This window comes from Trachemys scripta, chromosome 18 (genome assembly GCF_013100865.1).
Source record: "Trachemys scripta elegans isolate TJP31775 chromosome 18, CAS_Tse_1.0, whole genome shotgun sequence".
NCBI lineage: Eukaryota > Metazoa > Chordata > Testudines > Emydidae > Trachemys > Trachemys scripta.
The window spans coordinates 12948109-12975067 of record NC_048315.1 but is presented as its reverse complement, the minus strand read 5'-3'; the positions used below and the strand labels follow the sequence as shown (position 1 = coordinate 12975067).

General features: G+C 42.2%; 3 protein-coding genes across 11 annotated transcripts in view; 2 read left to right on the top strand and 1 right to left on the bottom strand.

Moving 5' to 3' along the window:
• LOC117867746 (merlin-like) overlaps positions 1–17881 on the bottom strand; it is a 32991-nt gene extending 15110 nt beyond the window's left edge. Inside the window, exons 1-9 of one of the 7 annotated variants that reach the window (XM_034752994.1) lie at positions 17719–17881; positions 15504–15570; positions 13165–13268; positions 10879–10987; positions 7597–7722; positions 7097–7219; positions 1734–1817; positions 680–748; positions 338–420 (exon numbers count right to left, since the gene is read on the bottom strand). In XM_034752994.1, coding sequence (XP_034608885.1) covers positions 338–420; positions 680–748; positions 1734–1817; positions 7097–7219; positions 7597–7722; positions 10879–10968 — 575 coding nt within the window. In that variant the 5' untranslated portion in view covers positions 10969–10987; positions 13165–13268; positions 15504–15570; positions 17719–17881. Of the gene's footprint in view, positions 1–337; positions 421–679; positions 749–1733; positions 1818–7096; positions 7220–7596; positions 7723–10878; positions 10988–13164; positions 13269–15503; positions 15740–16001; positions 16177–17718 lie in introns of those variants that run through there. The other 6 variants (XM_034752993.1, XM_034752992.1, XM_034752991.1 and 3 more) reach the window with 6 other exon arrangements.
• Positions 17882–18156: 275 nt separating this feature from the next.
• On the top strand, positions 18157–22155 carry MRPS17 (mitochondrial ribosomal protein S17). Of its 3 annotated transcripts, none has more exons than XM_034752234.1 (4): positions 18157–18236; positions 18997–19085; positions 20252–20398; positions 21393–22155. In XM_034752234.1, the coding sequence occupies exons 3-4, from the start codon at positions 20276–20278 to the stop codon at positions 21681–21683; spliced, it is 414 nt and encodes a 137-aa protein (XP_034608125.1). In that variant the 5' UTR covers positions 18157–18236; positions 18997–19085; positions 20252–20275; the 3' UTR covers positions 21684–22155. The 3 variants fall into 3 exon arrangements, with proteins under 3 accessions (XP_034608125.1, XP_034608128.1, XP_034608126.1); XM_034752237.1 differs by lacking the exon at positions 18157–18236 and adding an exon at positions 18322–18344; XM_034752235.1 differs by lacking the exon at positions 18157–18236 and adding an exon at positions 18326–18349.
• Positions 22156–24441: 2286 nt separating this feature from the next.
• NIPSNAP2 (nipsnap homolog 2) overlaps positions 24442–26959 on the top strand; it is a 28734-nt gene continuing 26216 nt past the window's right edge. The window contains exon 1 of the mRNA XM_034752233.1: positions 24442–24599. Coding sequence (XP_034608124.1) covers positions 24502–24599 — 98 coding nt within the window. The 5' untranslated portion in view covers positions 24442–24501. The remainder of the gene's footprint in view (positions 24600–26959) is intronic.

The following is a 26959-nucleotide window of genomic DNA, read 5'->3' as shown; positions in this document are numbered from 1 at the left end:
TAGGGAGGTTCATTCTCTTTAGCTTAACATGGGGCCTGGTATGGCGTGCCTCTGAAACAGGGCCTCAACCCCTCCATTGGCTTCAATGCAAGTCGAAGGCACTAAGTCTCTCTCAATTGCTCAGCATCTGGTATGAGCAGGATCTTAGTACCAAAATATTGTATTTTTCCATTCATTCAGTAATAAATGTTCCTATTAGGAATACAATGTTGATAAACCAACATAAATGGGGGTCAGACACCCATCTGCTGACTTATACCTGTAAAACCCAACTGAAGTCAAGTGGGTTGTACTGATGTAATGGATATGTCTGATCTCCCAAGAAGTGTTACAGTACCTGGCAATACCCCTGTGCTCTGCATACCAAGCTGATATCTTTTCTTCCCACATGTCTGCTGTCATCTGATACTGCCTGAGGACCTACAGAGCAGGGAAGGAGTTGGTTTTCTTTTGAACATATGAAGACGTGTGCTGCCAGTGGGGTGTTTATTACCTGCCGCTCCCAAACAACACAGTGTATAAGTGTCAACAAAGTTCACAGCTGGGACTTCTTGCCAAGTTCAGAGCAAACACACATACACGAACAGTGTGAATTCCTGGGGTTATGGCCAGCCCCATGAAAATACTTGCTTCTTCATGCAGCTAAAAATATTCATGTTCAGGCATGGGAAATACTTACTCTTTTGGGTAACAGCTCTTCTTGGGCAAGAAAGCCTGGCTCATGAAAATTCGGGTCATAGTCACCATACTGTCACAGGAGAAAACAACAGATTTGGTTAAATACCTGCAGGATGCCGGAGAATTTGGTAGCTGGACAACTTTTGTCTAGAATGACTGCCTCTAGGGGGAAGTACAGCCCAAGTAAATGGGCTTTGTGCAGGGATCCACTAGATGGGTTTGGGGTATGGAATTTGTCGTTAGTCTGTGGCCAAGGCATGTGGCTTCAACAAGCCACTGTTCTAGCCTATGGACTGAAATACTAGGCACAGTCCCTCCGCAGCCCCTTGCGGAAGTTCCAGTCTGTGAATCCATGTAACTACAGATCCAGCGACTCCTTCCCTGTCCCACCCTCCCACATCCTCCTTCGCCTCAGCTGATCCAGAGGCGACAAGGAGCCCACTTCAGCTGCATTCTGGGGATGTGGTGGCTTTGCTGGCTCAGCTATTCCTCCTGTACACAAACTCACACATGGCTACTGCAGTCAGCAGTGCAGAGGGATTGGTGCTGACCTTCTGCCTTTGGGCAATTTTGACCCCTGTGAGCATATGGGGGCCTCTGATACTTAAAGATGCTGAATGTCCTCAGTTCCCATTGATTTCAGTAGGAACTGAGGGCAACCAGCCACCTGCAGGATCCATGGACGTCTTTTAAAGAGCCAGGAATAATTTTACATTTTAATATAAGCTTATACCAAAGTGCTATATACAGATGTTTCAGGGTCAAGATATTCACACTCTGCCTCTTAGCCCAATAGGACAATCCAGAGAACAGGATCTAATTTTAGTCCTCTAACTTGTTAAAAGCATAATGTAAAATAGCAAACAAGCCTCTCTCCCCCTAATTGCAAGTAATTATATAGAATAGAACACTCCTCTTTCTGCAATACCTTCATGTCCCCAGCTGACCTACTTTCTTCACAGCAAAGTTTAACAGTATTGTATGTGTTAGTTAAAACTGTATAATCATGTTTGATAAAAACTGAATAAAAAGAAAAGCCACTTTTGTGCACTAACCTTAGCCTGCACAGCATAAGAAGCCAATAAAACTGTAGCCTCTGGAGAGCAGTAGATTTCTTCATCCAATATCTGTTTCTTAACCTAAAGATGGAAAAACAATACCAAGTTATGAAAGACAATCCAAAATCAGGACTTAAACTAAGCTTGAAGTGAATCAAACAAGCCCTCATCACAACCTGGTGAGACCAGAAATTAACAGTTATGAGATAATAACAGCAACAAACAAACAAAAATACACGTTAGAAACACAAGATATTCAAAATTAAGGTTAAATTTACAGGAAACCCAAACCTTTGAAAGTATGGAAATCACAGTTAAGATAGTTTGGCTATCCCCACCGAGATAGCCGTCAGCTATCTACTCGGTCTTGCAGATGATTGAAAAAAAGTGTACTACAGAACATGGATTTTATCATTTGTTTCATGCACACATATCCAATACTAAGTGAAATGATTTCTCACCATGCTAACTTGCACACTTTTCATCTAACTGCTCTAATCTTATGATCCAGGAATATGAGGCTTTTATAGAGAAACACATTAGCTTGGGGTCTAAAGACATGTGACTAGTTGGATGACACATGAATCATAGATGGTGAGCACTCTCCGAAGATCAGGACCCTAATGAAGAGTGAGGAATGACTGCCTTCCATATGCTATCTGTCTATTCAGGAATTTGAAAGATTTGTGTGCACATGTTGTATATGACCATAGAGAAGGCCAGAAAGATGCTCAACCACTGTATGATTAAGATGAAAGTATCCTAGTTATAGATATCAATGCTAAAATGAAGGCACTTGTTTTGGATGGCTAAAGTACCATATGGTAGAGCATGTTTCTTATTTTCTCAGCACTTCGTTACTGGCACAGAGTTAAGGGCCTTTGGCTACTTTAACTGCGAATTTCCATCTGTCAGAGGTTTGGGTTTCTTGTGAGTTTCATCTTAACTCTGTCCTGGTTTTCTGAAATTTGAATTGTCTCTTAACTCAAATGTTATTGAAAGGTAATATGCACTCCAACCACTAATATGTGCTTCTAGCCTTCATTTCACTTTAAGACAGTTTTTTTCTGTGTGAAAATAAAAATGTGTGTCTACCTTACGGTAGATAAAAGGTGCTTTACAAGAGCAAAATATTATCAGAGAGCCTACTGAGATACAAGATTTTCCTGGAAAACAAGTGTTCAGCTAGAGATCAAGGGCCCAATTCTTATGTATACAAAGCCTGCTTTATACCACTCCAGCAATCCAAACAAGCCTCCATTTCCAGGCCCCTCTACACTGCCAGAGTGGTGAAAAGCTCCCTGAACGTAAATGAAAATTGTCTCAGAAGTAACTGTTAAAACTGAAGAAACATTTTAACAGCAGTAAGAAAACCCAAGGAAAATATAATGCTCAGTTTGCTTGACATCACAAATTCTTAAATTTTAAAATGGCAAAAGCAGGTTTTTTTCCCATAAGGGTGAGAAAAATGAAAGGGAGACGCTTTTATTACTGTGAATCTAGAATCATCAGGTTTACTCATTATCCCACATTCGTAGATGCGGAATGAATCACCACTCTCTCTCTCTCTCTCACCCATCTATTTGGCACTCAAGCATATATATCCAGGAGAGAAGCTATAACACATCTTGCTTTTACCAATAAAAAAAAAAAAAAAAAAAAAGTGAGCCAGCTCCTCGGCTACCGTTAATCAGCATAACAACTTAATTGTCTTCAGAAGAGCTCCCTCGATTTGCACCAGCTGGGAATCTGGCCCACTATATCTAAAAAGGGCTCTACCAGGTAGCTTAGGCCAAAAGTTTAAATTTTGTTTTAAAACAGCCTTACAAAATGTAAAGTTAATAAAAATGTTCTCAAAATGTAAAAAACAAAAACACCACAACACAACACTCAGTTAATACAGTTCTGCAGTGCTTGAAGTTTAAACATTGCAACATTGGACTAGTGAAGGAGAACCACAATGTAAAACTGACTAGTAAAATAGTGAAACTAACAAGTGTTATAGTTGACCAGGCAGAGCAAAGTGCAGAAAGTTCAGGAGGAAAAAATGATATAAATGGTAAAAAGTTAAATATTTTAAACATTCTTTCCATTTTAATAATCTAAACTGATAGTAGTAACACAGGTACTAATGTGAGGGGTTTTGTTTGTTTTAAATCTGATTTTAGCCCAATAATTTAAAGGAGAATTGCAGTATAATATTCACAAATCCCCCTCTCAATTATAAATGAGTTTAACCTGGAAACAGAAAAAGTCTTGAGGAATTTATAGCCTTAAACACTTCCAAAATAGAAGGAAGGAATGACCTGAGGTAACTCAGTTATCTTTACAAATATGCATTGGGATAGCAGATTCTGTGAATTGAAATGAAACGTCAAGGAACGGTCTATTATTATTAACAACTTTATTCCTTTGGTGAGCATAATCTGTGAATTTGTGTTATACTGCAGGGAAACTCATTTCTAAGCTGCTAAAATGGAAAGAATGAAAGGGTTTTTCTTCCAAACTGGAAAGTTGCAGCTTTTATACTCCATGTTACAAATCATATCTTTCACAAATGAAAATGTCCTTGGACAAATTCTATATGCATGTCTTTGGGATTTTGAAATTAAATATTACAAACACAAATTGTTATAAGTCTTTAGGCAGCAGATAACTTTCTCTGTCCATTAGAGAACAACTATGAAGAGTTTTAGTCATGTAGTTTTATTCACACATATGGCAAAATGCTATTATGCCACATTAATATTTAGACATTTCAGTAGTCTATAAAGCTGAAATCCATAGGCATGCAGATGTCTGTACATGTCTTTCCTATTAGTATCCAGGTGCAATCTTAAATTCTTATGGTCAGGAAACTCTGCAAGTTCAAATTTGTTTTTTGTCATGTCTTTCTACTTTGGAATGAGAGGAATTACACTAATTGCATATCTCAAAGTCAAAGCCAGTCAAGGCAGGCTCAAGGGGAAAGAAAAAAAACAGAGCAAAATGAGGATTAAAAGAAAGGCAAGGAGGAGAGTTTTCGTCCTGTCATCTCTTTCCTAAAGGATTCAAGAAACCAATTGTCAAGTGGTTAAAAGAATCCAAATGGAACAACAGTTCCTTGGAACAATGACATTTGTCCAACTACTTGATGAATTAATACTTGCCAGGAAACGAGTATACCTACTGGGCTTCTATATTTAATATCATACAACATATAGACAATCATATTCCATGCCTCCAACCTCCTTTGCACAGACATCCAAGTTCCAAAAACAAGCAGAACTGCCCTGGTCCTGCTACAAAGAGGAAGCCATCTGTTGAGAAGCAGATGGAGCAGTAGACAGAGCAGCGCTCTACAGAGGCTCTGTACACAGTAGCAGAGAAGTTGGGCTGGGGCAGGCCAAGGAATTGGCAGTGGTTCTATGAATAATTGGCCAAAACCTTCATGCATGGTGTATAAGAAGGGCTAGTCTAGCAGCTGTGGCGTGACAACATGGTTTCTCTGTTCCAGGTTGGGGAAGGATTCGAGCTCACCCATCTCTATGTAGGTCACCAAGCAAAGCCTGTTAACGCAGCATGAGACAAGAATTTGGCGCATAGTGCACAGCGTTCAAAGGATTACCAGAACCTTAGAAATCTCCAGGACAAGCATAATGGAAATGACCAACCCTGGCAATTCAATTAGAAAGGCAGCCCTGCAGAGCTACTAGCTCTAATGTACGAGTAGAATTTATCTTAGTTTTTTAGCACCTTCCATCCAGAGATCTCACAGTGTTTAACAAATACTAATTAAGCCTCACAGCACCAGTGAGAGGGAGATAATTTCAATTTTAAAGAGGGGAAACAGGCACAGAGCTGCTAAGCAACTTGCCTGAGATCATTTAGGATGTCAGGAGGAGACAAGAACCCCAGAGTCCGGACTCAAGAATTATGCTCTCACAACTACTGCTCTATGCTTCTGAAAACAAAGAGCAACTCCAATTCTTTAGTAACAGCTCCTCTCTTAACAGTTATTGAAGTGCTGGAAATTATTCCATTCTCTCCCGGCAAAACCACCATTTTTACTTCCTAATGCAATCAACCCCACTGCAGGGAGTGGGGTCAATTATACTTCTGTGAGTAGTGGGATTCCATTAAATTCCCAGGGGTGGGGAACACAACTCCAATTGGCTGGCAGAAGTTAGGAGCATGCAAAGTGCCAGAGGACTTCTGAGTATCCCTGAAATGCTATCCAGAGAAACATACATAGTATATTGGTGCTGTTGTACAGTAAACAGGGTATACGGTTTACTTGATTTGAAGAGTTAGACCAGTCCTAAACTTGGCTTATCTGTGATAAGTTTGCAAGAGATTTAGGCCAAAAGTATGATGAGTCCCATTGATTTGTTTATATACATTACTTTTTTATCCCAATAAAATTTAAGAGTTTGCCAGACAGCCCGGATTTCCATGTCCAATTTTGTGCATTTTACATGACCCCTCAGTGTGATTGAACATTGAATCCATAAAGGATTCCTGGACTCTTATGTTGCTGTCCCAACAGGTTTTCAAAACATATTCGGGGCAGACTTTCTAGGTATGAAAACTGAAGGATACAATCAGAAGAATGAAGATCCATTCTCAGCCCAAGGGTAGAAATCCAGGAAGAAGAGCAAGAGACAGAAACAACAGGCAGCAGCAGCAAGGACTACAGACACTGATTTGCTAAGCTGGTCTGATCTTGCCTTCAAACAATTCACAACCCCAGGGCTCAGAAGATTTCCAGACCAAAGAACTGTAGGTCTTAAAAAAAAAAAAAAAAAAAAAAATTATGGCGCTGTTCATATTTCCTGGTTTTGCTGTGTTTCTTCCGTCTCACCCCAGCCATCAAGTAAAAAGCTTCTCCAAATCTCCCTGGGTCTGCTTGAAGATTTTACACACACACACACACACACACACACACACTCTCTCTCTCTCTCTCTCTCACCCTTGCTGAGGTAAAAATAGGTCATTAATAATGATGACTGAACCCTGAAATACTCAAAGGTTATGTTCACATGGGATTAACACCCAAAACACTGACTGCTTGATTGACATTCTGGACTGTAAGTCCCAGCAGCTGTAAATCCACCTGTAATAGGGACACAGCAACACAAGCCACCAGGAGACCCAGAGCTGGTGTAGCCCAAACAATGGGAAGGTCATTTAATAAGCCCACTGACCGGGGGAGGAGATGATTGTTATGGATTCCAACTAGGATACTCCACGGAGAAACTGCAGCTTGCCTGCTATGGGCAGCATCACATTGAGGACTAAACTACAGACAAGAACAAAGAAGACAAATCCTGAAAAGGGATGGGATGAACAACGTTAACAGTTAAAAACTGCCTCCTGACCTGCAAGAAGAATAGATGCTGGGTAATTTCCTGTAATAGCTCCTCTTCCACTTTCTCTGGATAAAATTTAGCCAAAAACCGAAAGCTAACAGGGTCTTCTTTGGGGATTTCTTGATCCAAAACCTATTTAAAAATAAGCATTAGTAGAAGCAGCAGTGAAAATGGTGCAGATATGCCTCAGAACACAATTCCAGCCAGCATTTGAGCCAAGCAATCCTTTCAGATTTGAGCGGGAAGGACATTGCCGATTCTACATTTAACAACTAACACTACGCATTATGGGCTTGATGCAGGAATCAGTTGGTGAAACCCTATGGTTTATTTTATGCAGCAGATCAGACTAGATGATCCTTTCTGGCCTTAAAAATCTAGAAGTCACAGGTCATCGCTAAACATATGAGCCTTTACCTCTTGAGCTGAAGTAGTAGCTCCTATAGGAGTAACCTAGCTGAAAGGAGGTTGACAGGTTGTTGTTTTTACAGGCTAATTGTTTTCAATACCTTTTTATCCATCTTTAACCAGGTGTACATTCCTTTTATTGTGTATTGCAAGCCAAAAAACCAAGTTTCCCTTAGTCCTAATGCTCGGCACACCAAGTCGAACAAGTCCTTTCCCTTCCACTTCATCTAGAATGAGAATGGGAAAGAAAAAAAAATGACAATGGATTTTTCAAATGTTATTATCTTAATGAGGTGCTTTAGGGCTGGTTTTCTAAACCCTGGAGGATTAAGCAGGTCATGGTTTGCATTCTTCCTGAGAACTGCATTTATCTCACCTTTTGCTTTTCAAATAAATGTGTCACTATTGTCTAGTGGTCAGAGGAAAGGCCCAAGAGCCAAGTCTTCTTGATGTCTCTTCTAAGCTCTGCCACAGATTCACAGTGCAGCTTCTGAGTAAGTCACTTAACTTCTCTATCCTGTATTTTACTTGCATATAAAACCGGGCATGGTGCTACGTTGCAAACTTTTATTAATAATTTGTAAAGTATTATTTAATAATTCATGCAAATTGGAAAGATGGGGGCAGGTGGGTTGAACGGAAGCCCAAGCCGAGAAGAACAGTAATGCATAAAAATCATAGGGTAAATCCATCCTTGATGTAACTCCATTACTTCAGTGAGTTACACCACAGACCAGCTTGACCTCTTAACTATACAGGCTCTTACCTTACTCCCAGTCAAGTCAATGGGGTTGGCCATTGCCTTCATTGGGATGGGATTGATCCCACGATAGAGGCAAGATTTGTTGTATCCAGGAAAAAATGTAATGACATACTCTAATGATAGGCCTGGCATAGATATAGAATGAATTAGTTTGCTAGGCCAGCTCCGTGTAGGAAGAAGGTTTTGATTAAAGGACCTGAAATTCTCTCACACACAGTCACGTAGCTTTATTTTTTTTTCCCCTCTGAAAAAGCTACACATCTGTTTCTCCTATAGGGCAGGGTGTTACAAGAGTTGCTGTCTAATAACGTGGGTCAGACCCTGAGAACTTCATGGTAAGAAAAGTGAATTTATGAGTAATATTTGGATGGGGAGAAGGAAATTACCACCACCACCACCCCAAAAAAACAAACAAAAAAAAACCAACAACAACAACATTTTGCAAAGGAGGGGGGAGAGAATACATTACATTGAATTTAACAAGGTTCCTGAGCTGTAAGCAATATTCCAAAATCCTTTATTTCTGTTAATCTGACAAAATTATTTTAGATCAATGTGTAACAGCAACATATGAGCTGTAACTAGGTTATTTGATCTTTGGGGGACTTCTAAAAACCAAGGATTATGTAACAATTCACATCCAGAACTGACAATCCCAAACAAGCTTGCCAACTCGTACAGTGGCAAGTTCATTCAACCCATACCAGTTCTAAATTTTCACCTTTGATTTTTAAATAAAATCATTTCCCACCCTTTTTTGCTACTGTTGATTTAGTATGGGTTGACCAGCTGGCCATCTCTGTATTTCCTCCACAGTAAACCCCAATTCACCCAGTGACTGGTCATCTGCTGCATTATTCTCCTGCATGTGGCGTTCATTCACTCTCTTCTTTTGAGCCTGTATTTCTTGATTTTGTTTACTGGGGAGTCATAACCAGTGGAAGGAAAGAACTAGCTTGTGTGTCCAGATTTGTCCCCTGCCCCCAAAAAAAGATTCCCCCAGAAAAGACAAGAGCTTGGACTTTCTAAAAGTTATTCTGACTAAACAAATATACTTGAGCATGATAATGGTGTTTAAATCCAGAAAACAAGCAGGCACCTTTGAAGATAAGGTCTTAGTTCCCAACTCAAATATGCAGGGGGATTTCATTCTGCAACTTGTAAAATAAGTTACAGACCCTGGACCTGCTCTGGCAAGGTGCTCAGCACCTGCGACTCCCATTGGGAATGGGCCACAATCAGCACCTTACAGGACTATGTCATTCGTACAAAGATTATATATGTGCACACACAGTGATATTTACAAGAGGTCCTTGTATTGCACACTAGTCTGACTAGGATGAAAATCAGACTGAAATCTCTCCAGCTGGCATAATGCCACTTCAGCTGTACTGTGGTGCTACAATCAGAAATTAATTTTACGGAGGTAGTTTTAGGTTTTTATTGAGCATATGATGTCAAGGGTGCATAACAGAACATGTTTTCTGAGACATGTAATGGTCCCTCACCTTAGGTCCGAGCCTTTATTTCTTAAATAGCCTATTAACTGAGGACTTTAATGGATACCCATTACAGAGTGCATGCCTTGATTAATTCTTTACCTGTACAACTGTCTTTTCACATATACCATGTTAGTGTATTTTGGTGAATACTTTAAAACAAACATTTATTAAGTTAGTGCTGCTAATCATTACCGCTATATGTAGGGCAGGGTCAGTGGCAGCACAAGCTTCCCTACACTTCCCCCATCAGCATGCCTCCACCATGAAGTTGGAGGGACCTACTATAAGGTTGTGCGTAGTTCGGTCTATTCAGTCCTTGGCCTCTCTGCTGAGATCCCCAAGGTGGCAACAAGTGCTAAGTGGTTTTGTAACATGGACACTTATCCACTGGGAACTGTACTGAGACCACCCAACTTACTTCACACAGGCCACTGAACAACCAATACATGGCAATACTGAACTGAGCTGGGTTCAAACCAGAACCCTACAGGTGAGAGACTATGGGTCTGATTCTCAACTGTTCTGCACCTCGTGTACTCATTAACACCTCTGCAAAATACACATGAAATGCTAGTAGATCAGAATCCCACTTTGCACAGATGTAAGTGACTACACAAGGTGCAGGACGGTGCAGAGTCAGGCTCAAAATCCCATTACCAATCTCCTGAGGCATCCAGGCCCCTGATTAACAATTATTTTTCCAAAGCCTGTTTGTGGTTGTACTCAGAATTCTCCAAGTCAGACCTTAGTAACATGGAGGATGTAAGTTCTCTCCAGGAGCGGCTCTGTGTGTTTTGCCACCCCAAGCACGGCAATCAGGCGGCTTTCAGCGACGCGCCAGCGGGCGGTCCGCTGGTCACGCCAATTCGGTGGTGTTTCTGCGGGAGGTCCGCCGGTCCCACGTCTTTGGCATACCCACCGCCGAATTGCCACCGAATCCGCAGAAACGGCAGACCTCCCGCAGGCATACCGCTGAAGGCAGAATGACTGCCGCCCTCACAGGAACCGGCAGGCCACCCCCCGCGGCTTGCTGCCCCAGGCACGTGCCTGCTGCTCTGGTGCCTGGAGCCGCCCCTGGTTCTCTCTCTCTCTCCCCCCCTCACCTCCAGGAAGCTTACCTCACAGCTGAACTCCATTTCAGCATCCATTGTTATAACTTTCACTTTAAAAGTCTTAGGTTGCTTCTTCTTCAGTCCCCTGATGGACATTTTTTCAGGACAACTGCAGCTAGAATTGAACAAGAGTACGTTATCAAAAGTATACATTTAAATACACAATTTGGGGCTGCAAATCTATTTTCTGGAATAAATTAATAAATCCCAATATAAAATAAGTCTGATCCTGGGAAAGGAGGAGGAAATCACTCTCTATTATGAGTTGTCTCTGTATGTGATAGCGTACCTGACAATAGAAAATCCAGACCATAACCAAGAAAGGAGATTAAGATTTTACGGTACAGGAGCAAACTTTTTCTTAATGTATTATTTATGTGAATAAGTCTCCAACTTTTCCTCCAATTTGAGCAGATATTCAGACCCACCATTGCAAGGGCCTGTTGACTGCCTCTTATCACATGCGAGCCACACATCCTCAGATCCAGTCCCTCAAGATACTGAAGTGTTTCCTTCATCTGTTGCAGCATTGCAGTATAAATATCAAAATATTACAAACTACAACATCTCGCTATTGTGTTGCAACAACACAAATTATGACATTTATCTTGTCCCTTTACAGACTTAGACAAAATTCTCCCTCCCAAGCCAGGATCTATGTTGCATATGCCTTACTCTTTGAGCACAGACTGCTGCTGACATCAATGAAAGTTGTATTGCAGAATATGCAACAAAAATACACACCAAAGAGCAGAGATCCACAGCGCTGACCAGAGAGGACAATTTTGTTCTTAATCCTGCTCTGCCTGTTAGCGAAGATGCCCTCATCTCACTGACACATGTGCCAACAACATATGCAGTGAATAAATTACATTTTAATACTTCTCTAGGATATATATTTAAAAGATCAGTTAAGCCTCATTGATGTAAGGTAATTTAAATAATTATTTTCACACGAGTTCTTGTGATGTGAGTTTAGTTCAGTTTTGCATAAGCCCACATAACATATTTTAAATACAGTTGACCGAGTACTATATCTAAAACTATATGGAAAATGTGTGTTACTTCACCAGATGGTTTTGTCGATTCTAGCCCAACTAAACATTGCAAACAGGGGGCTCGGCAGTGGGACATGGATCCCACTATGCTGTCCTCAGATTTTATGAGTGTAGGAAAGTAGTCCATAAAGTTTTGTTTCATAAACTAAAAACAGGAATTAATAGCTTTGACCTGAAACATACACAGCCTAGTTAACATTTGAGGGCGATATAGGCCAAGAAGAGACCCAGAGTTCTTGGTTTCTTACAAACTAAGGCTGTTCTTATAGTGTAGCTAACCTCCAATCTTGTCTTAAAAAATTCCTAAAGAAGGTCCTAGTTTAAATTGAAAAGGTCCATTTGTCTGAACCTCCCAATAATTTATAAAGCATCTTTGTTCCTTTTTTCTCTTCTACTAAGCTGTAAATTGGCAAAGATACACAATATTTTCCATGTATTTTGCATTTCAACCAAATATCTCAAGCACGCACATTCTCTTTTTACTGATGGGAACACAGAAGCAGAGAGCAGGTTAGTAAGGTACCCGAGGTCACACAACCAACACAAAAAACAATGGCCGAGTCGGGAATAGATTCTCAATGAAGAATCGATCCCTGCACCAGCACTGAGACCATTGCAGAAATCATGGGGACGTGGCTCACACTCTCCCAATCCTGAGGCTGCTGGAGGCTGGTTCAGGCTCAGGCACAGATCAGCACTGCCAAGTTGTGCCTTGGCTATAAGGCCGACGTGCTGTAATGTGGTTGAGGAACAGCTGGGACACAGACATGCCCTAGCCAAACCTTCTCACTCACACCTCCAGAACAATCCCTGTACTGGAAGTATTTTCCTAGAGGGGTGAGACCACTTTTCACCAGTCTAACCAATCCAAATTGTCCACAGGGCAATTGGAGCCTGCATTCTAACCACTATAGTATACTGCCTCTGTATTTAGTATACAAAGTTATACTTCTGTCAAAAGATGAAATTAGCATTTTGCCAGCTCAGCCACCATAAGTCTCAGTAAGGATCTGAACTGAAGCTATATGAAAACAAGTGTTTAATTACTTCGATACCTGTTAAGGCCCCAATCCTCCAAGCTGTTCTAGATGTCGTCACCAGTGCACATGACGGTAATAGTACCTTTGTGTGTCTAGCATATTCAAAAGGACATTCCCACACAGCTTTTCCTTTTATAAAGGTAACTAATACTTCCAAAAAGTACAACACATATAGAGTGTTACAGAAGACGTACTTAGCACTGGTACAGGAGATGACTGTTAGATGCCAGCAGAACCAAAGTGAAACAGGGGAATGAAACCTTCTATCCCCAGTCCTGCAGAGACAGAGAATCAGTAACTATTGACAAGAGAGCAAGAAGTTACGTAATCTGTTTTTAATGTATACTTTGAATTCACTAATCCAAGGGTTCTCAAACTTCATTGCACCACAACCCCCTTCTGACAACAAAAATTACTACACAGCCCCAAGTTTTGAAATGTCAGAATTTCTCACTAAAGGGAATTTCCTAGTTTCAACCAGACCTACTCTGAGGAACATAAGAGGAGAGCTTTTCCGCAATGATTAATCCAAGGACCTACTGCTGATTTTTTTCACACCAGTTTAAATCCAGAGTAACTCTACTGAGCCCTAATACCAGTTTAAAACCCTTGTAAGTAAGTAAGAGAAGAGTCAGGCCCTTAGCAACAAAGGAACCTTTTCAAATAAAAGAAAAGAAACTTTGCAGGCCAGCATAATCAGGTTTTGAAATCCTTTGTGAAATACAAAATGGTAAACAATGTCAAGTCTTCTTGCTAGTAATAACCACTTTGGACTGTGAGTCATGGGCAACTTGTATCAAAATACGATCTCCTTCATTGAGTTCCAATGATTTATTTAGGAAATTCCCAGAGCGACAGAAGCTACAAATTGTGATAATCAGAAGTATGTCATAATATTTAGTAAATAACAATGCAAGTCACAGCAGGTATGTAGAGAGGGTTAGGTGAAAAACACAGTCATTGGCTGGGTAGGAAATTATTGACATTTTAGAGCCAGGGAACCGTGGAGAAGTGGTGAATTTCCAGGACTTCCTCCTCCCCCTCATCACTCATTGAAGAATGACATAAGCTCTGCTTGAAAAGGTGGAAATCGAAATGCAGTGATCTAATGTAATTACTGGAACAAAATTATAATGGCCCCACCTTTCACCAAGATCACTGAGGAAAGTGGTTTGCTAAGCACTCTGAACTTCCAGAATTGACCCAAGCAGCCACTCCTCACTGAACTACAGTCCTCTTCCTGCCTGCTACAGCCCGTGGACAAACCCAGAAACTAGCACCTGGACCAAGGGATCAGGATGAAGAACAATAAAGGAAAATAGCAGCAGGAAGAACTGGCAAGGCAACTCTTGCAGGAGCATTGCAAGGATTACAGTTTATTTATACAGCACATAGGTGTGCATTGCACTTTACAGACATATAAAACAGAACATGTCACTGCTCTGAAGAGCTTGTCAAAAATGTAAACAATCCAGATCGTTAGACTTACGACATCAACCTAAACCAGAATTGGGAAAAAAGTGGAATCAGTAATCCTGCTAGTCATAATATAGCTACCAGAGGTAATTCAATTACAGAAACCAGGGTATCAAAAGATCTCAACCAAGGCCGCTGTAATTAACCCCTCCCAAGAAGCTAAGTTTTATTCACCTTCAATTTAGTACTACCAAGGTAACTGGATTGTTCATGAAACTGTATATGGGATATAAACGCTTTCACCTATATGGCACTTGCTTTAGTCCAGCTCTGGCTGATACAGATAGTGAGTAAAAGTGTTACTGGCTAGATCATAATTTGGCAGTCTCAGTCCAAATCCAAGTGTGTCTCACACAAACACATCCAAGTGGAAAAGCATCCATGTGTGTGTGTGTGTGTGTGTGTGTGTGTGTGTGTGTGTGTGTGTGTGAGAGAGAGAGAGACACATACACACCTCTTTAATTGGCAACCTTGTTTTCTCAGCAGATAAACCAAGAAATGAATGAGACAAGAAGGGTCAGCTTTTAATTAGGATTAATTAATTCTTTCAGATTAGGATTCAAGCACATTGGTGGGGCAATGACTGTGCTGTACGTGGTCTGTGGATAACCATGAGAATCTTCAGGCATGTCCGATAAACTCTTTTCACAGGCGCCAAATTTGTGCCTCACAGGCACTTTGAAATGGTGTTTAATGAATTAAGGTTTGTGAAGCACTTTGAGATCCTGCAGTAAAAGGAGCAGAGTACTTTCAAATTAGACAGTGTTTCTGTCAATATAGTGCTTTTAAAAGCTCTTGCCTTCATCATCACTGAAGTATTTACTGCAACTTTTATTCACAAGTTCCACTGCCTCATCTGTTTTTCCTGTTTCCCCAAGTTTCTATACTTTAAGACCAGAAATTAGTGCAAATAAACAGAATGCAGATAGTTAAGAGCTAAATGGTGTTTTGTTTCTTTTACAAAAGTTGAATTTAAAGATTTCTATCTGTGCTCCCCACCCTGATTTGCTTAAATATTATTTTTAACATGTGAGTGAGATATAAATAATTTCCTTACCTCTCAGATAACTTCTCGTGAATCTAAGTTCTCCAGTTGGAACCAGATTTATTTCCCTGTTTCCTCTCTGATCCAAGATAGGACAAAAAAATTACTTTCAATCCCAAATTCCACATTTTGCAGCACACATCAAGGTCCAGCCTCACTCCTCGGTTCTGTCACTGAAATTAAGAATCCAGGCTTCCCTTTCCTTTGTTTCCTATGAATTGCAGCCTGTTAGCGCCCTCTGACAAATCAAAGAATTGCTTTCCCAGGTGATATGAATAGCTGTTAACCATTTCCTGCCTGTGCTGGCTAGACTCCTCCCCAATTTTCTGTTCACTGCAGTTTAAGCAGCAAGACCTTAAAACATAAGGAGTGCTTCAGGAAGAAGCCTGTAAATCTTGATGCACACATATGTAAAAACTGATCAGAGACACTGGTAGAGCGTCACAACCCTTTTAAAGATATTTGATCATATTATTTTGACAGTATCCCCATTCACAAAGAGTACTTTACCTCAAAGCAGCCAACCACCTTAAAAAAAGGAGATTGTGCTGTGTACTCTTCTTAGGTAAACACCACCCTGCCTCTTGCTACTTCCTGCTGTGGTGACATGTGATGAGATGATAAAATCTAAAGAGAGTAGGACACTGAAATGGGCAATGGCCAATATAATCACCGACCAAAACTTACCCAGAAACAAAACTGAATGCAGTTCAGCTAGCCCCAAATCGGAGGAAAAGCCAAAGAAATGGGATGGGGGTAACAGTGCCGACAAGCTGCCAAAAGCACATTGCCCAGTATGCAGAGACTCACCAAGGCTATCCTTTGCCATTCTTAGGGCTATAACACTGCAATTGTGCCACCATAGCGTTGTAGTGTAGACGTATGCTACAGCAATAGAAGGGTTTTGTCATTGCTGTAGTTAATCCACCCCTCCAAGAGATGGTAGATAGTTCCATCGACCTAGCAGGATTTAGGTCAGCTTAACTACATCTCTCAGGGGTGTGAGTTTTTCATATTGCTGAGCAACATAGCTAGATCAACCTAAATTTTAGTTGTGGACCAGGCCTTAGAGTTGAGCTACAGTATAAGTCAATTTCTTAAATATCCAAATTCTACTAGGAAATGGATAAGCAAGGACAATAGACCAAACTCCCGTGTCTGTTACACCAATGTAAACTTTTATACAGGTGTAAGAGCAAAATTTGGCCCATTGATCTGATTTTGGTCTGAGAATGAGCAGAGGTCCAATAAACCCTTCTGAGAAAGGCCTCCATTTCATCAGATTCTGCTTTCCTCCGGTGCAAAAGGACACCATTTCACAATAAAACAAAGGGGTATTTTATTTCTTATTTCATAGTTCTTTTCAGGGACTCTGGTGAAATGGAACAAGGCACCTCAGTTCCTACACCTTTGCATCCTCATCTCCTTTGGGGACCTTCAACCAGGAATCCACAAAATACACTCATGGCTGAATAATGAAAAATGTAATTATGAATAATTTGACAAAATCTTTAGCTAAGTTAATCACAATGAAGAGTTCAACCAGCTCTACTCATACTCATCTGTGAGAGGGGTTTTGTGACTGCTCGAACCATGACTTGACGCGATGCTGGCCCCGATGGGAAAGGTGGCAAGGAATAGTAGGGTTAGAATGGTCCCATGACACAAGACTGCAGTTTTCCCCTCCGCTGTAGAAAGTAGTTCCCCAGGGCCAGTACTGGCCAGCGAAGGAAATTAGGGGTATGTCCAGACTACCTGCCGAATCGGCGGGTAGTAATCAATCTATCAGGGATCGATATATCGCATCTCATCTAGACGCGATATATCGATCCTTGAACGTGCTCCCGTCGATTCCGGAACTCTACCAGGGCGAACGGCGGTAGCGGAGTCGACAGCAGAGCCGTGGCTGTTGATCCCGCGCCATGAGGACCCAAGGTAAGTCGAAATAAGATACGTCAACTTCAGTTACGCTATTCCTGTAGCTGAATTTGCGTATCTTACATCGACTCCCCCTCTCACCCCCCCCCAGTGTAGACCAGCTCTAAGAAGACATGACTTCTCTGTCTGCCACCCGGGCAGACCACATTGTAGGGGGCGCACACTCAAAATCCTCAACCACCTTTGGAGGTGGCAAAATGTGGGTAAACGGAAAGTACTTGCCAGAAACACGCGCAAGAGCAAGCTCATGGTTACATGACGTTCCTGGAAGCAAGATGAAACATCTCACCTCCGGGCTTGTTTTCTCTTCCTCCCTGTCCTTTGCTTCAGGCCCTTCCAGCCCAGCCACCCCATTCCAACCGCCCAAGTCCAGCCACCCCGCACAACCAGGCCTCCATCCCGGCCCCCCGGGTGGGCGCACCCTGTTGCTCAGGTGCAAGGGTTGAAGTTGAGCCCAGATTCCCCTTTATGACAAGCAACAGAGCTCCCCCTCCCCTGCCTGAGGGGCTGCAGCCCAAGCTCCCCTCCTGTTCCAGCCCATTATAATCCCGGGGCAGGTAGGGAGCCATACGCCTCCATGCTCCTCCCCCCCATTGCCACAGCGGGGGCCTTCCTTTCTCCTCCCCTGAGGACAGGGGTAACACTGCTACTGCATGGACCGCCCCTGTGCCTTTAAATGGCCCCTCCCCTTCCTCTACACCGGTTGGCCACGCCCCCTTTTCCGCCCCTCAGGGACAGTCCCATCCCTTCCGGGTTTGGCCCCGCCCCTTCCGGCACTGGCTCCTCCCCCTCGGCCGGTCGGTGACGGTGAGTCGGGAGTGCTGGTCACTCAGGAGCTGGCCGTTCGGTCGCTGCTTCGCTGGGGGTGGGGGCGTGCTGCACTGGCAGAGCCCGCGGCCTAGAGCGGAGGCCGCTGTAAGGTCCGGGCCTCTGCTCCCGGCCCTGGGGTGTGATAGGCTCTGGGGCTGGCCTTTGCCGAGGGAGGGAGGGGGCTGGGGCAGCAGGGGCTCTAAGGGCGGGAGAGGGGGACTCTGGGGGCGGGGTGCTCGCAGGGGGGGAGCTCTGGGGGCGGGGTGCTCGCAGGGAGGGAGCTCTGGGGGCTTCTCAGGACAGGGCCACGACAGCTGCCTTGACTTGAGCTTTTTCTCCCTAAATGCTTCCCCTCCCAGTGAGACCGCTTCGGCCCAGATCCTCCAAAAGTACTTAAGTGGTTTACTCCCATTGACATCAATGAGAGTTAGGGGACTAAATACTTGTAAGGGTCTGGGCCTTCCTGCCTACAGCACTTTCTCTCCCAGTGCATCTCTGATGCCTTATAAACGCTAGTGATTCAGCTTTCACAACACTCCTGTATCATTATCCCCGATGAGCTAGAGTCACGGAAAATGACTTGTCCCCTGTGTTCACTCAACAAGGTAGCACCCAGGAATCCTGACTCTCAGTCTAAGGCTCCAACCGCTAGACCATGCAACTGAGAATTGATATTTTTATTGTGTGTGAATGTGCAGGGAAGATCTGGCTGTTAACTCCCATGTTGAACTGTGCGTTTGTTTATTTTATCTTATAGGTATGTGGCGATCACAGTAAAAAATAGAGAGGGAAGTATCTCCGGGGTTTTGGAGAGACCCTTCAGCCAAGCATAACATTGCACAAAAGGTAGGTGGGGGGGATAGCTCAGTGGTTTGAGCATTAGCCTGCTAAACCCAGGGTTGTGAGTTCAATCCTTGAGGGGGTCACTTAGGGATCTGGGGCAAAATCAGTACTTGGTCGTGCTAGTGAAGGCAAGGGGCTGGACTCAATGACCCTTTGAGGTCCCTTCTAGTTCTATGAGATAGGTATATCTCCATGTATTATATTATAATTCCTTTAGTGTTGACAGCTGTCTTTAGCAAAGTTTATTTGGACAAGGGGAACAGGTGTTTACTGAATTAATAATTTTTAAATTGCCCTAGTTTATTTTTATTTCTGAAGATGTGGTTTTCCTTTCGAGCTCATCAAGGTAATGTGCAACTGCAGAGAAACTCTTCCCTGTTTAGACAGGACTGGTGTGATATTCACACACTCTTATTTGCACAGCAGAATTAATTTTAAAAGTAGTCATTTCATGGAATGCATCTGATGTGAGAAAAAAACATTTAACTTCGTTAGCCCTCAGTGCATCTTGAAAGTATCATGACATCTTTTTCAAGTTTCAGTTTCTGAATTAATAATCATGGAATATACAGACATAATGTACAATATTTTTATCCCTAAAACTGTGGAATATTTCATGTAGCAGTTTTCTTTTTTGTTTGGGGCTTTTGTTTGTTTGTTTCTGGTTTTTTTGCTGTTCTACATCATTCTATTCATATGTTAGGTAAAATTGTAAGGGGGTTATAGTGAAGATACCAAAGAAAGGTAAGACAAGAACAGTCATTTGGATATGGATCAGGTTCATATTAACATAATTAGTTTTTCATTTCTAGGTTACGAATTTGGATCCAGCATTTTAATCGGAAGGCTATTTGGGCCATGTAAAATGAATTGGGTGCAGTTCACTTTTCAGAGGACACAAGGGTTCCAAGTCTACACCCCTGAAATCACTACCTCAGTTGCTGTCTTCAAGATTGGGTGTAGAGGCTGACATACATTTACACACCTACTTGTAGGTTTTGATACAAGGGGGAGGAAGGGGAATGTGGGGAAATTTGAACTGCTGCTGTCTGTGCCATACCTCTTCTGAGGATTAAAAGAGATTGGGTTGGGACCAGGTTTGTTATTTTGGCACTAATCAGAAACCACTTCATTTTTTTTATGAAGTAACATTGCAGTTTTCTTTCTAGGCACTGGATGATCATAGCTGAACAATGTCTGGACTACGTGGAGCTGTCCATGCAAAATGGATAATAGGGAAAGTAATTGGAACCAAAATGCACAAAACTGCCAAAGTGAGAGTGACAAGGCTTGTGCTGGATCCTTATTTACTCAAGGTAAGGTCTGGTCACCAACTTACTTTGCAAGATCATTTTCATATTCACTATCAAAGAAAATTGTATTGACTTTCTGAAATCCTAGGATTGGGTGGTAATTTGGCTCTGAATATGACTGCATAGAAAGGAAAACCAGTGTAAAAACATAAAATTTGCCATATCAGATTATCTATAAAATGCATTTCCTTGAATGATTCTGTTAACACACATTTTGATCTGAGCTGGGAAAGTGGACTACTAATTTCGTGCTTTGATTTTTGAAAAGTCCTTTTAAAATTTTTTTATAAGTTTCTGGGTTTTTGCTCCATTTTGAAAGCTTGAAGTTATAAAATAAAATGTTTTTGTATATGGTGATATTAAAATAATTGCCTACTATATCTTTTTCCTAACCACTTTGTTGAATAAGTAATTGCAGAAATATTCTTTAGCATTTGAACCACTAAATCAATATAGATCTATCAATAATAAAATAATCGGACCATTTATATATGCAACACTAATACCACAGTGATAGGGACTTGGGTGAATTGAGAAGGATGAGAATTATATAGTTTCCTGACCTCTTCCCCTCTGCAGTTTATGCAAATTATTATTAGGCTTGGAAGAGCCTTGACAACCATTTTTGCTGAATGTGATGCATTGTCGTTCTGGTGACTTTTAAGCATGGGAGGGACTGAGATGATAAACCAGAGGTAACTAGTGGTCAAGAATGGAGTTGATGAGTCAGGGATTGGTGAATAGTGACAGTACCTAGGGCAAAAGACCTATCATAGGTGAAGAAGAGCAAATGTTACATTTGCCCAGTTTTACTGTTATACCATATGCATCTATCAGTGGCTTTGCTTGGCCAAAAACCTAGTTAATTATGCATACCTGCACTATCAGCCTGATAACTAAACTTCCAATTCATTTTGCTTTTGAACATAAGTTTACTGGTCATCTTTTAGTTCTGAGTCCTAATGCCTGGGTTTCCTTTTCTCCTTCTCTCCAACAGTTCTTTAACAAGCGAAAAACTTATTTCGCTCATGATCCATTGCAGAGTTGTGCCGTCGGAGACATTGTTCTTCTAAAAGCTTTGCCTGAGCGGAGGACCAAAAATGTGAAACATGAACTGGCTGAGATTGTTTTCAAGGTTGGAAATGTCATAGACCCAGTGACTGGAAAGGCCTGCGCAGGAACCAGGTTCCTGGAAAGTCTAACAGACTCAGAAAGTCTAACTGAGGCAGACACCACCTATCTAAGTGAAAAGCTCCAAGAACTAAATGTTTCCTCAACAGAGAAATAAAGGGTGGGAAGAGGCCAATAAACCGAGGGCTTTACCTCTCATCTTTACATGAGGAATTGGTTGTGTCCATTGTCTTAGGATGTAAAATCTTTCTAGTGTTAGTAACAATAAATAATAAACTGAATTACTTCCAACACCAAAATGACAGAGATATTTTAAAATTGGGGAATTTATCAATTAGAAATAATGTGGAAAAAAACTTAAATCACAGTTAAGCTGCGTTCTCAATGTTTTATTTTCTTAACACACAGTTTTGCCCTATCTTTAGCAAGAATGTCAAAATTACCACCTCAGTCACAAAATTAAGAATGGTTCTTCTTTATTAAGATGTTTAAGAGAATAAATCTATATATAGTTTAATATGCAGGGGAGGATGTTTTTCCCATGTTTGACTGTCTGAACCCTGGAACTGAATCTGTTGAGTTTTGTAGCCTTATATTTAAAGTAACACAATTAAAACTTTTTAAAAATATTGTAGAAATCCTATACTCATATGTTTATATATGTTATTTCATTTTATTAGTAGAAATGCCACACTGTAGCAGTAAGCCTGTTATAACATTTCATAAACCTTCTGTATAAAATGAGTAATAGAATCATGTACATTTAAACCACCTAATTTTAATTGCTTACTGTTACAAATTTTCTCTGCTTTATCACAAGATATACTAAAGAAAAGGTGAAATTGATAAAAGGCTACAATGAAATAATGGCATAGCTTGACAAAGTGAAGGGACATAATCCAGCACCCATTGAAGTCAAAGGGGAATGGGAAGTCAATGAGAGTTTTGCTATTGACTTTCATGAGAGATGCTCTTAACCAAGAGGTAGGGGTAAAATCCATATCTAAGGAAGAAAAGTGGGTCCTTCATGATTCAAATAGCTTGTAAAACAAAGGAAAAGTAGATGTGTATCCAGCACAGATATAGGGGAGGGATGTATCTGTTTTAACCTAACTATTGTGCTGCAACTAGAAAACTTACAAAATAGGAGTATTAGAAAAATCCCATAAATGTAATACAAAAGAGTGGAAGTAAGGATGCCTGAAGTCTTATCTCTTAATAAGAAAATCTAATTAAGGCCCCAAATCCTGCAGGGATCGAGTCTCTAAAAGCTGTAACAAAGAACAAATAGTCCAGGGCAATTCAGGATTACAGTTGACTTGATGCTGCTGGGAGTCTGAGCTTGTTGACACTATTGCACCCCTTTCCATAAATTAGAGCTGTTCCAGGGACTGTGGGTTGTTCAGCAGTCAAATCTACCAAGACATCCTCTCCCACCCCCAAAATACAAGGTTTGCGGGGGACAGCAGAAGAACATATATGGTGCACCTGCACAGGGGCCAGGCCCAGAGCTGGGGGAAGAAATCTTCACTCACTGACTCTTCAAATGGGTGTATAGATGTGCCTGCATCCATCACTTTGCAGGGTTACAGAGAATCCATCTCTGTGGATGAGGTGCTACTGATAAAGCAAGATTTTGGAAACTGAGCCCCTCTTCAGGAATATGAAATCAGTTGTGCTCCCTTCTAGTCTACTATGTGTGGTTAAAGCTCTACCTGTTTTAATTTATACGCTTTCCTCCCCCGGGGGTGCTTGCATTATGCTGTGGGAAATGCTACACTAAAGGCTTAGGCTCTGGTGCTTGCAAATCTGTTCAGCGGTTGCCGAAAACCATGCTTTGCTCATCAACTCATTCATTATCCATGTGCCCACTGTTCTGCACTAGCAGCTATATAGCACTAGAGTGATTGGATTGTTTTTTCTTTTTTTCAAATATTGCGGGAGAAAAATATGTAAAGAGGGAATGGAATTCATGTTTCTCAGACTGGAGATGAATTGTGAAAAATGCTTCAAGCTGTTTGCTGGAGATTTAACATACCCATTCATTCTGCTTAAATCAAAATATGATACATACCTGAGAAAAATCTGAGGTATGCTAATTTTAAAAAATTGTAAATGGGAAGTCTTAAGTCAGTGGCTATCAATGATTTAAGATGCAACATCAGACTTCACTAATATTGAAGGACATTGTATATGCAAGTTTGTACAGGTCTCCATGCAGTATGTGCTAATATCAAATCTTAAAGTAACTGGTCAAGTGAACTTTATTTGTTTTTTAAACCAAAACTTGTAAAATTAACTATTATAAACCGTACTTGAACTCATTTTCTGTTGAACAAGTCAAACCCTTTCACCCTACTGGACATTTATGGTGTTAACAGAATTTATATCCTCTCTGTGCTCACCACCACAAAACAATTGGCTGGGCAAAGCTTTTGTTAGTGCAGTATGTTGCTCTGATAGGCTTAATTTTTAGTCACTAGGGGATTTGTTTTTCTACACAAAGTAGTTTTAACAAAGATCTAATTGACACTCTTGCTAGCTGAAAGCATGTGGTGTGGAAATGTACTTGTTCGGTGAATTAATAGGACTTTCATTGAAGTCCCTGTCAGCAGAGAGCCTAGGGAAGGAAATAGGCTTTAACAGATTTGCATGGGGGCAAAAGGGCCTCCACCCTAAAATCCCCTCCATCCCCTTAGACTGATGCTGCAGGTGCCTGGCTTCATGGGATGTGTTCGGGAGTTGTAGGGCCACGGATACCAAGCCCAGCAGCCAAGGGGTTAAAGAGTAGGGGATGCAGAGAAGGGGTGGGGGGGCTGTCCCCCTTGACCCCCTCCTCAGAGCGCCAAGCCCCCCTTCATCTGCTCTGGGGCCTGCGCAAGCCCCGCTGCCCCCCAGTGGCCGCCAGCGGGTACTGCAGGCCCGAGTCGTCCTCCCGGGCCCGGGCGAGCTTGGGCGGAGGAGGCCAGAGCAAGATGGCGACCCGAGTGCTGCTGCGGCGGAGCCTGGGGGGAGCCGGCGGGCTGGGCAGAGCAGGGCCTCGCCTCCCGGCCCGCGGCAGCCTGGCCCTCAGGTGAGCACGGCGCTCCTCCAGGAGGGACCCCGGCCTGCAGTGCGGCGCTGGGAGTCCCGTCCCCCTGGGTGCCCCTCGCTGACTCCTTCCGGGCTGTCAATGGCGCCCTCCTGGCCGGGGGGGGCGGGCTGCGGGACGGGGGGCAGGAGTCCCCCGGCGGGGCGGGAGAGGGGCAGCCCCGAGTGGGAGTTCCTAGCCCGGGGTCTCCCGCAAGGTCATGGGCCTCCCCGCCCCGCCTAGGGACAGCCCGCGCCGGGCACCCACTCCCGCCCCTCCATATGCACCCCAGGTTGTGCGTCCCCCATGCGGGGCCCTGAGCTGGGCCTGTGCATCCGCCCCACAGATGCACTGTCCGCCTCAGACCCGCCCCACGATCCGGATTTGGGATCATGCCCACACAACCCCCCTATCGTGGGTTTGAAACCCCCCCCTTTCTGCACACACAGAGGGCCCCCCCATCTGAGACTGGGGACCCACCGGACTACACAACCCCCCCTTACACTCGCACCCCCACAGGGAAACCCACAAGACGTAGCCTAAATGTCTGATGCCCCATGCCCCAACAGGCACCTGTTGGAATGGGTTTGAAGCCTCTGATTTATTTTTATACTTTCCGTTAACTTTGATATTTGTTTAGAACAGAAATCAGAACCTGTTGGTTGAATTTCAGTTAAGTGTTTCTTTCAAATTTTTCTCTCTTTCAGGGGGATGGTGTCAGGGCAAAAATTTAGGATTTGTACTCAACTTGAATGTAGGTTTTCGGCTAAAAGAAAACTTGATAGAAATATTTCCCTGTGTGTTTTTAATCTAATGTAGGTAATTTTTAAAATAAACATTTTCAGCTGCCTACTGTAGCCCTGAGCTTGTACATGAGAAAAGAGAGGTGAAATTGATTAGAAACTGATTAGTCTTTTACTATTTTTCAATGGAAGGGTAATGCCAAAAGTAAAACAGTGGAAAAATAAACTTACATTTTCAAAATTCTAACTTTCTCTTTGTTACAAGTTACCAATGATGTTTCTAAAATAAGGAAAGTTGTTCTGTTACATTGTTTTAACTTGATAGTGTCCATTTGAAATCTTGGGTATCAATGATTTTTTTCTGGATTGTTTTTTGTTGTTTTTGTTTTTTGGAAAACAACATCTACAGGAGCCACTAGCAGTTTGAAATATATACACACATTGGCTGATCATTTGCTCTCTCTACAAGCCATTGTGTTCACACCATTGCACACTGCATGATTGCTTACCTACCAGGTGCAGTTGTAGGCCTTGATCTTGCAAACACTTAGGGTACATCTACACTACAGGGGGGAGTTGATTTAAGATACGCAAATTCAGCTACGTGAATAGCGTAGCTGAATTCAACATATCGCAGCCGACTTACCCCGCTGTGAGGACGGCGGCAAAATCGACTTCTGCGGCTTTCTGTCGACGGCGCTTACTTCCACCTCCGCTGGTGGAGTAAGAGCGTCAATTCGGGGATCGATTGTCGCGTCCCAACGGGACGCGATAAATCGATCCCCGAGAGGTCGATTTCTACCTGCTGATTCAGGCGGGTAGTGTAGACCTAGCCCAAGGCATATATGCTTTACTCTGAGTACCTAGCAAGGCCCAGTAACTTCAGTGGGATTATTCACATGCTTAATGTTCAGAACATCCATAAATGCTTGCAGGATTGGGACCACAGATAGCAAAATCAGGCAGTGCCTTAGTAAAAGGACTGATAATGATTCCACGATAGGCTGCCTGTAATGCTGTGAGAAATATGGCCCCAAGAAACCAAAAATTTTATGCTGTGTTATTGGCATTAGAGAGATGTTGTCAAGTAACTTTTTCTTAAACCTGTTTTATAATCTGGTGGGACATATCAGGGAACATTCCCAGACAGTAAGGTGAGACTGGAAATAAGGTATAAATGTTTAACAATTAGAGTCATTAACCGTTGAAATAATTTACCAAGGGTTATGGTGGATTTTCTGTCACTGACAATTTTTAGATCAAAATTGGATTATTTTTTCTAAAAGATCTGCTCTAGGAATTACTTTGGGGAAGTATCAGAGGGGTAGCCGTGTTAGTCTGAATCTGTAAAAAGCAACAGAGGGTCCTGTGGCACCTTTGAGACTAACAGAAGTATTGGGAGCATAAGCTTTCGTGGGTAAGAACCTCACTTGCATCTGAAGAAGTGAAGTTCTTACCCACGAAAGCTTATGCTCCCAAGAACCTCACTTCTTCAGATGCAAGTGAGGTTCTTACCCACGAAAGCTTATGCTCCCAATACTTCTGTTAGTCTCAAAGGTGCCACAGGACCCTCTGTTGCTTTTTACAGATTCAGACTAACACGGCTACCCCTCTGATACT

What these genes read in the sequence shown, in the direction of transcription:
- MRPS17 (XM_034752234.1), top strand. Translation starts at nt 20,276, where the DNA reads ATGTCTGGACTACGTGGAGCTGTCCATGCAAAATGGATAATAGGGAAA. An exon ending in TGGATCCTTATTTACTCAAG is followed by an intron (nt 20,399 to 21,392) that starts GTAAGGTCTGGT and finishes TCTCTCCAACAG; the next exon opens with TTCTTTAACAAGCGAAAAAC.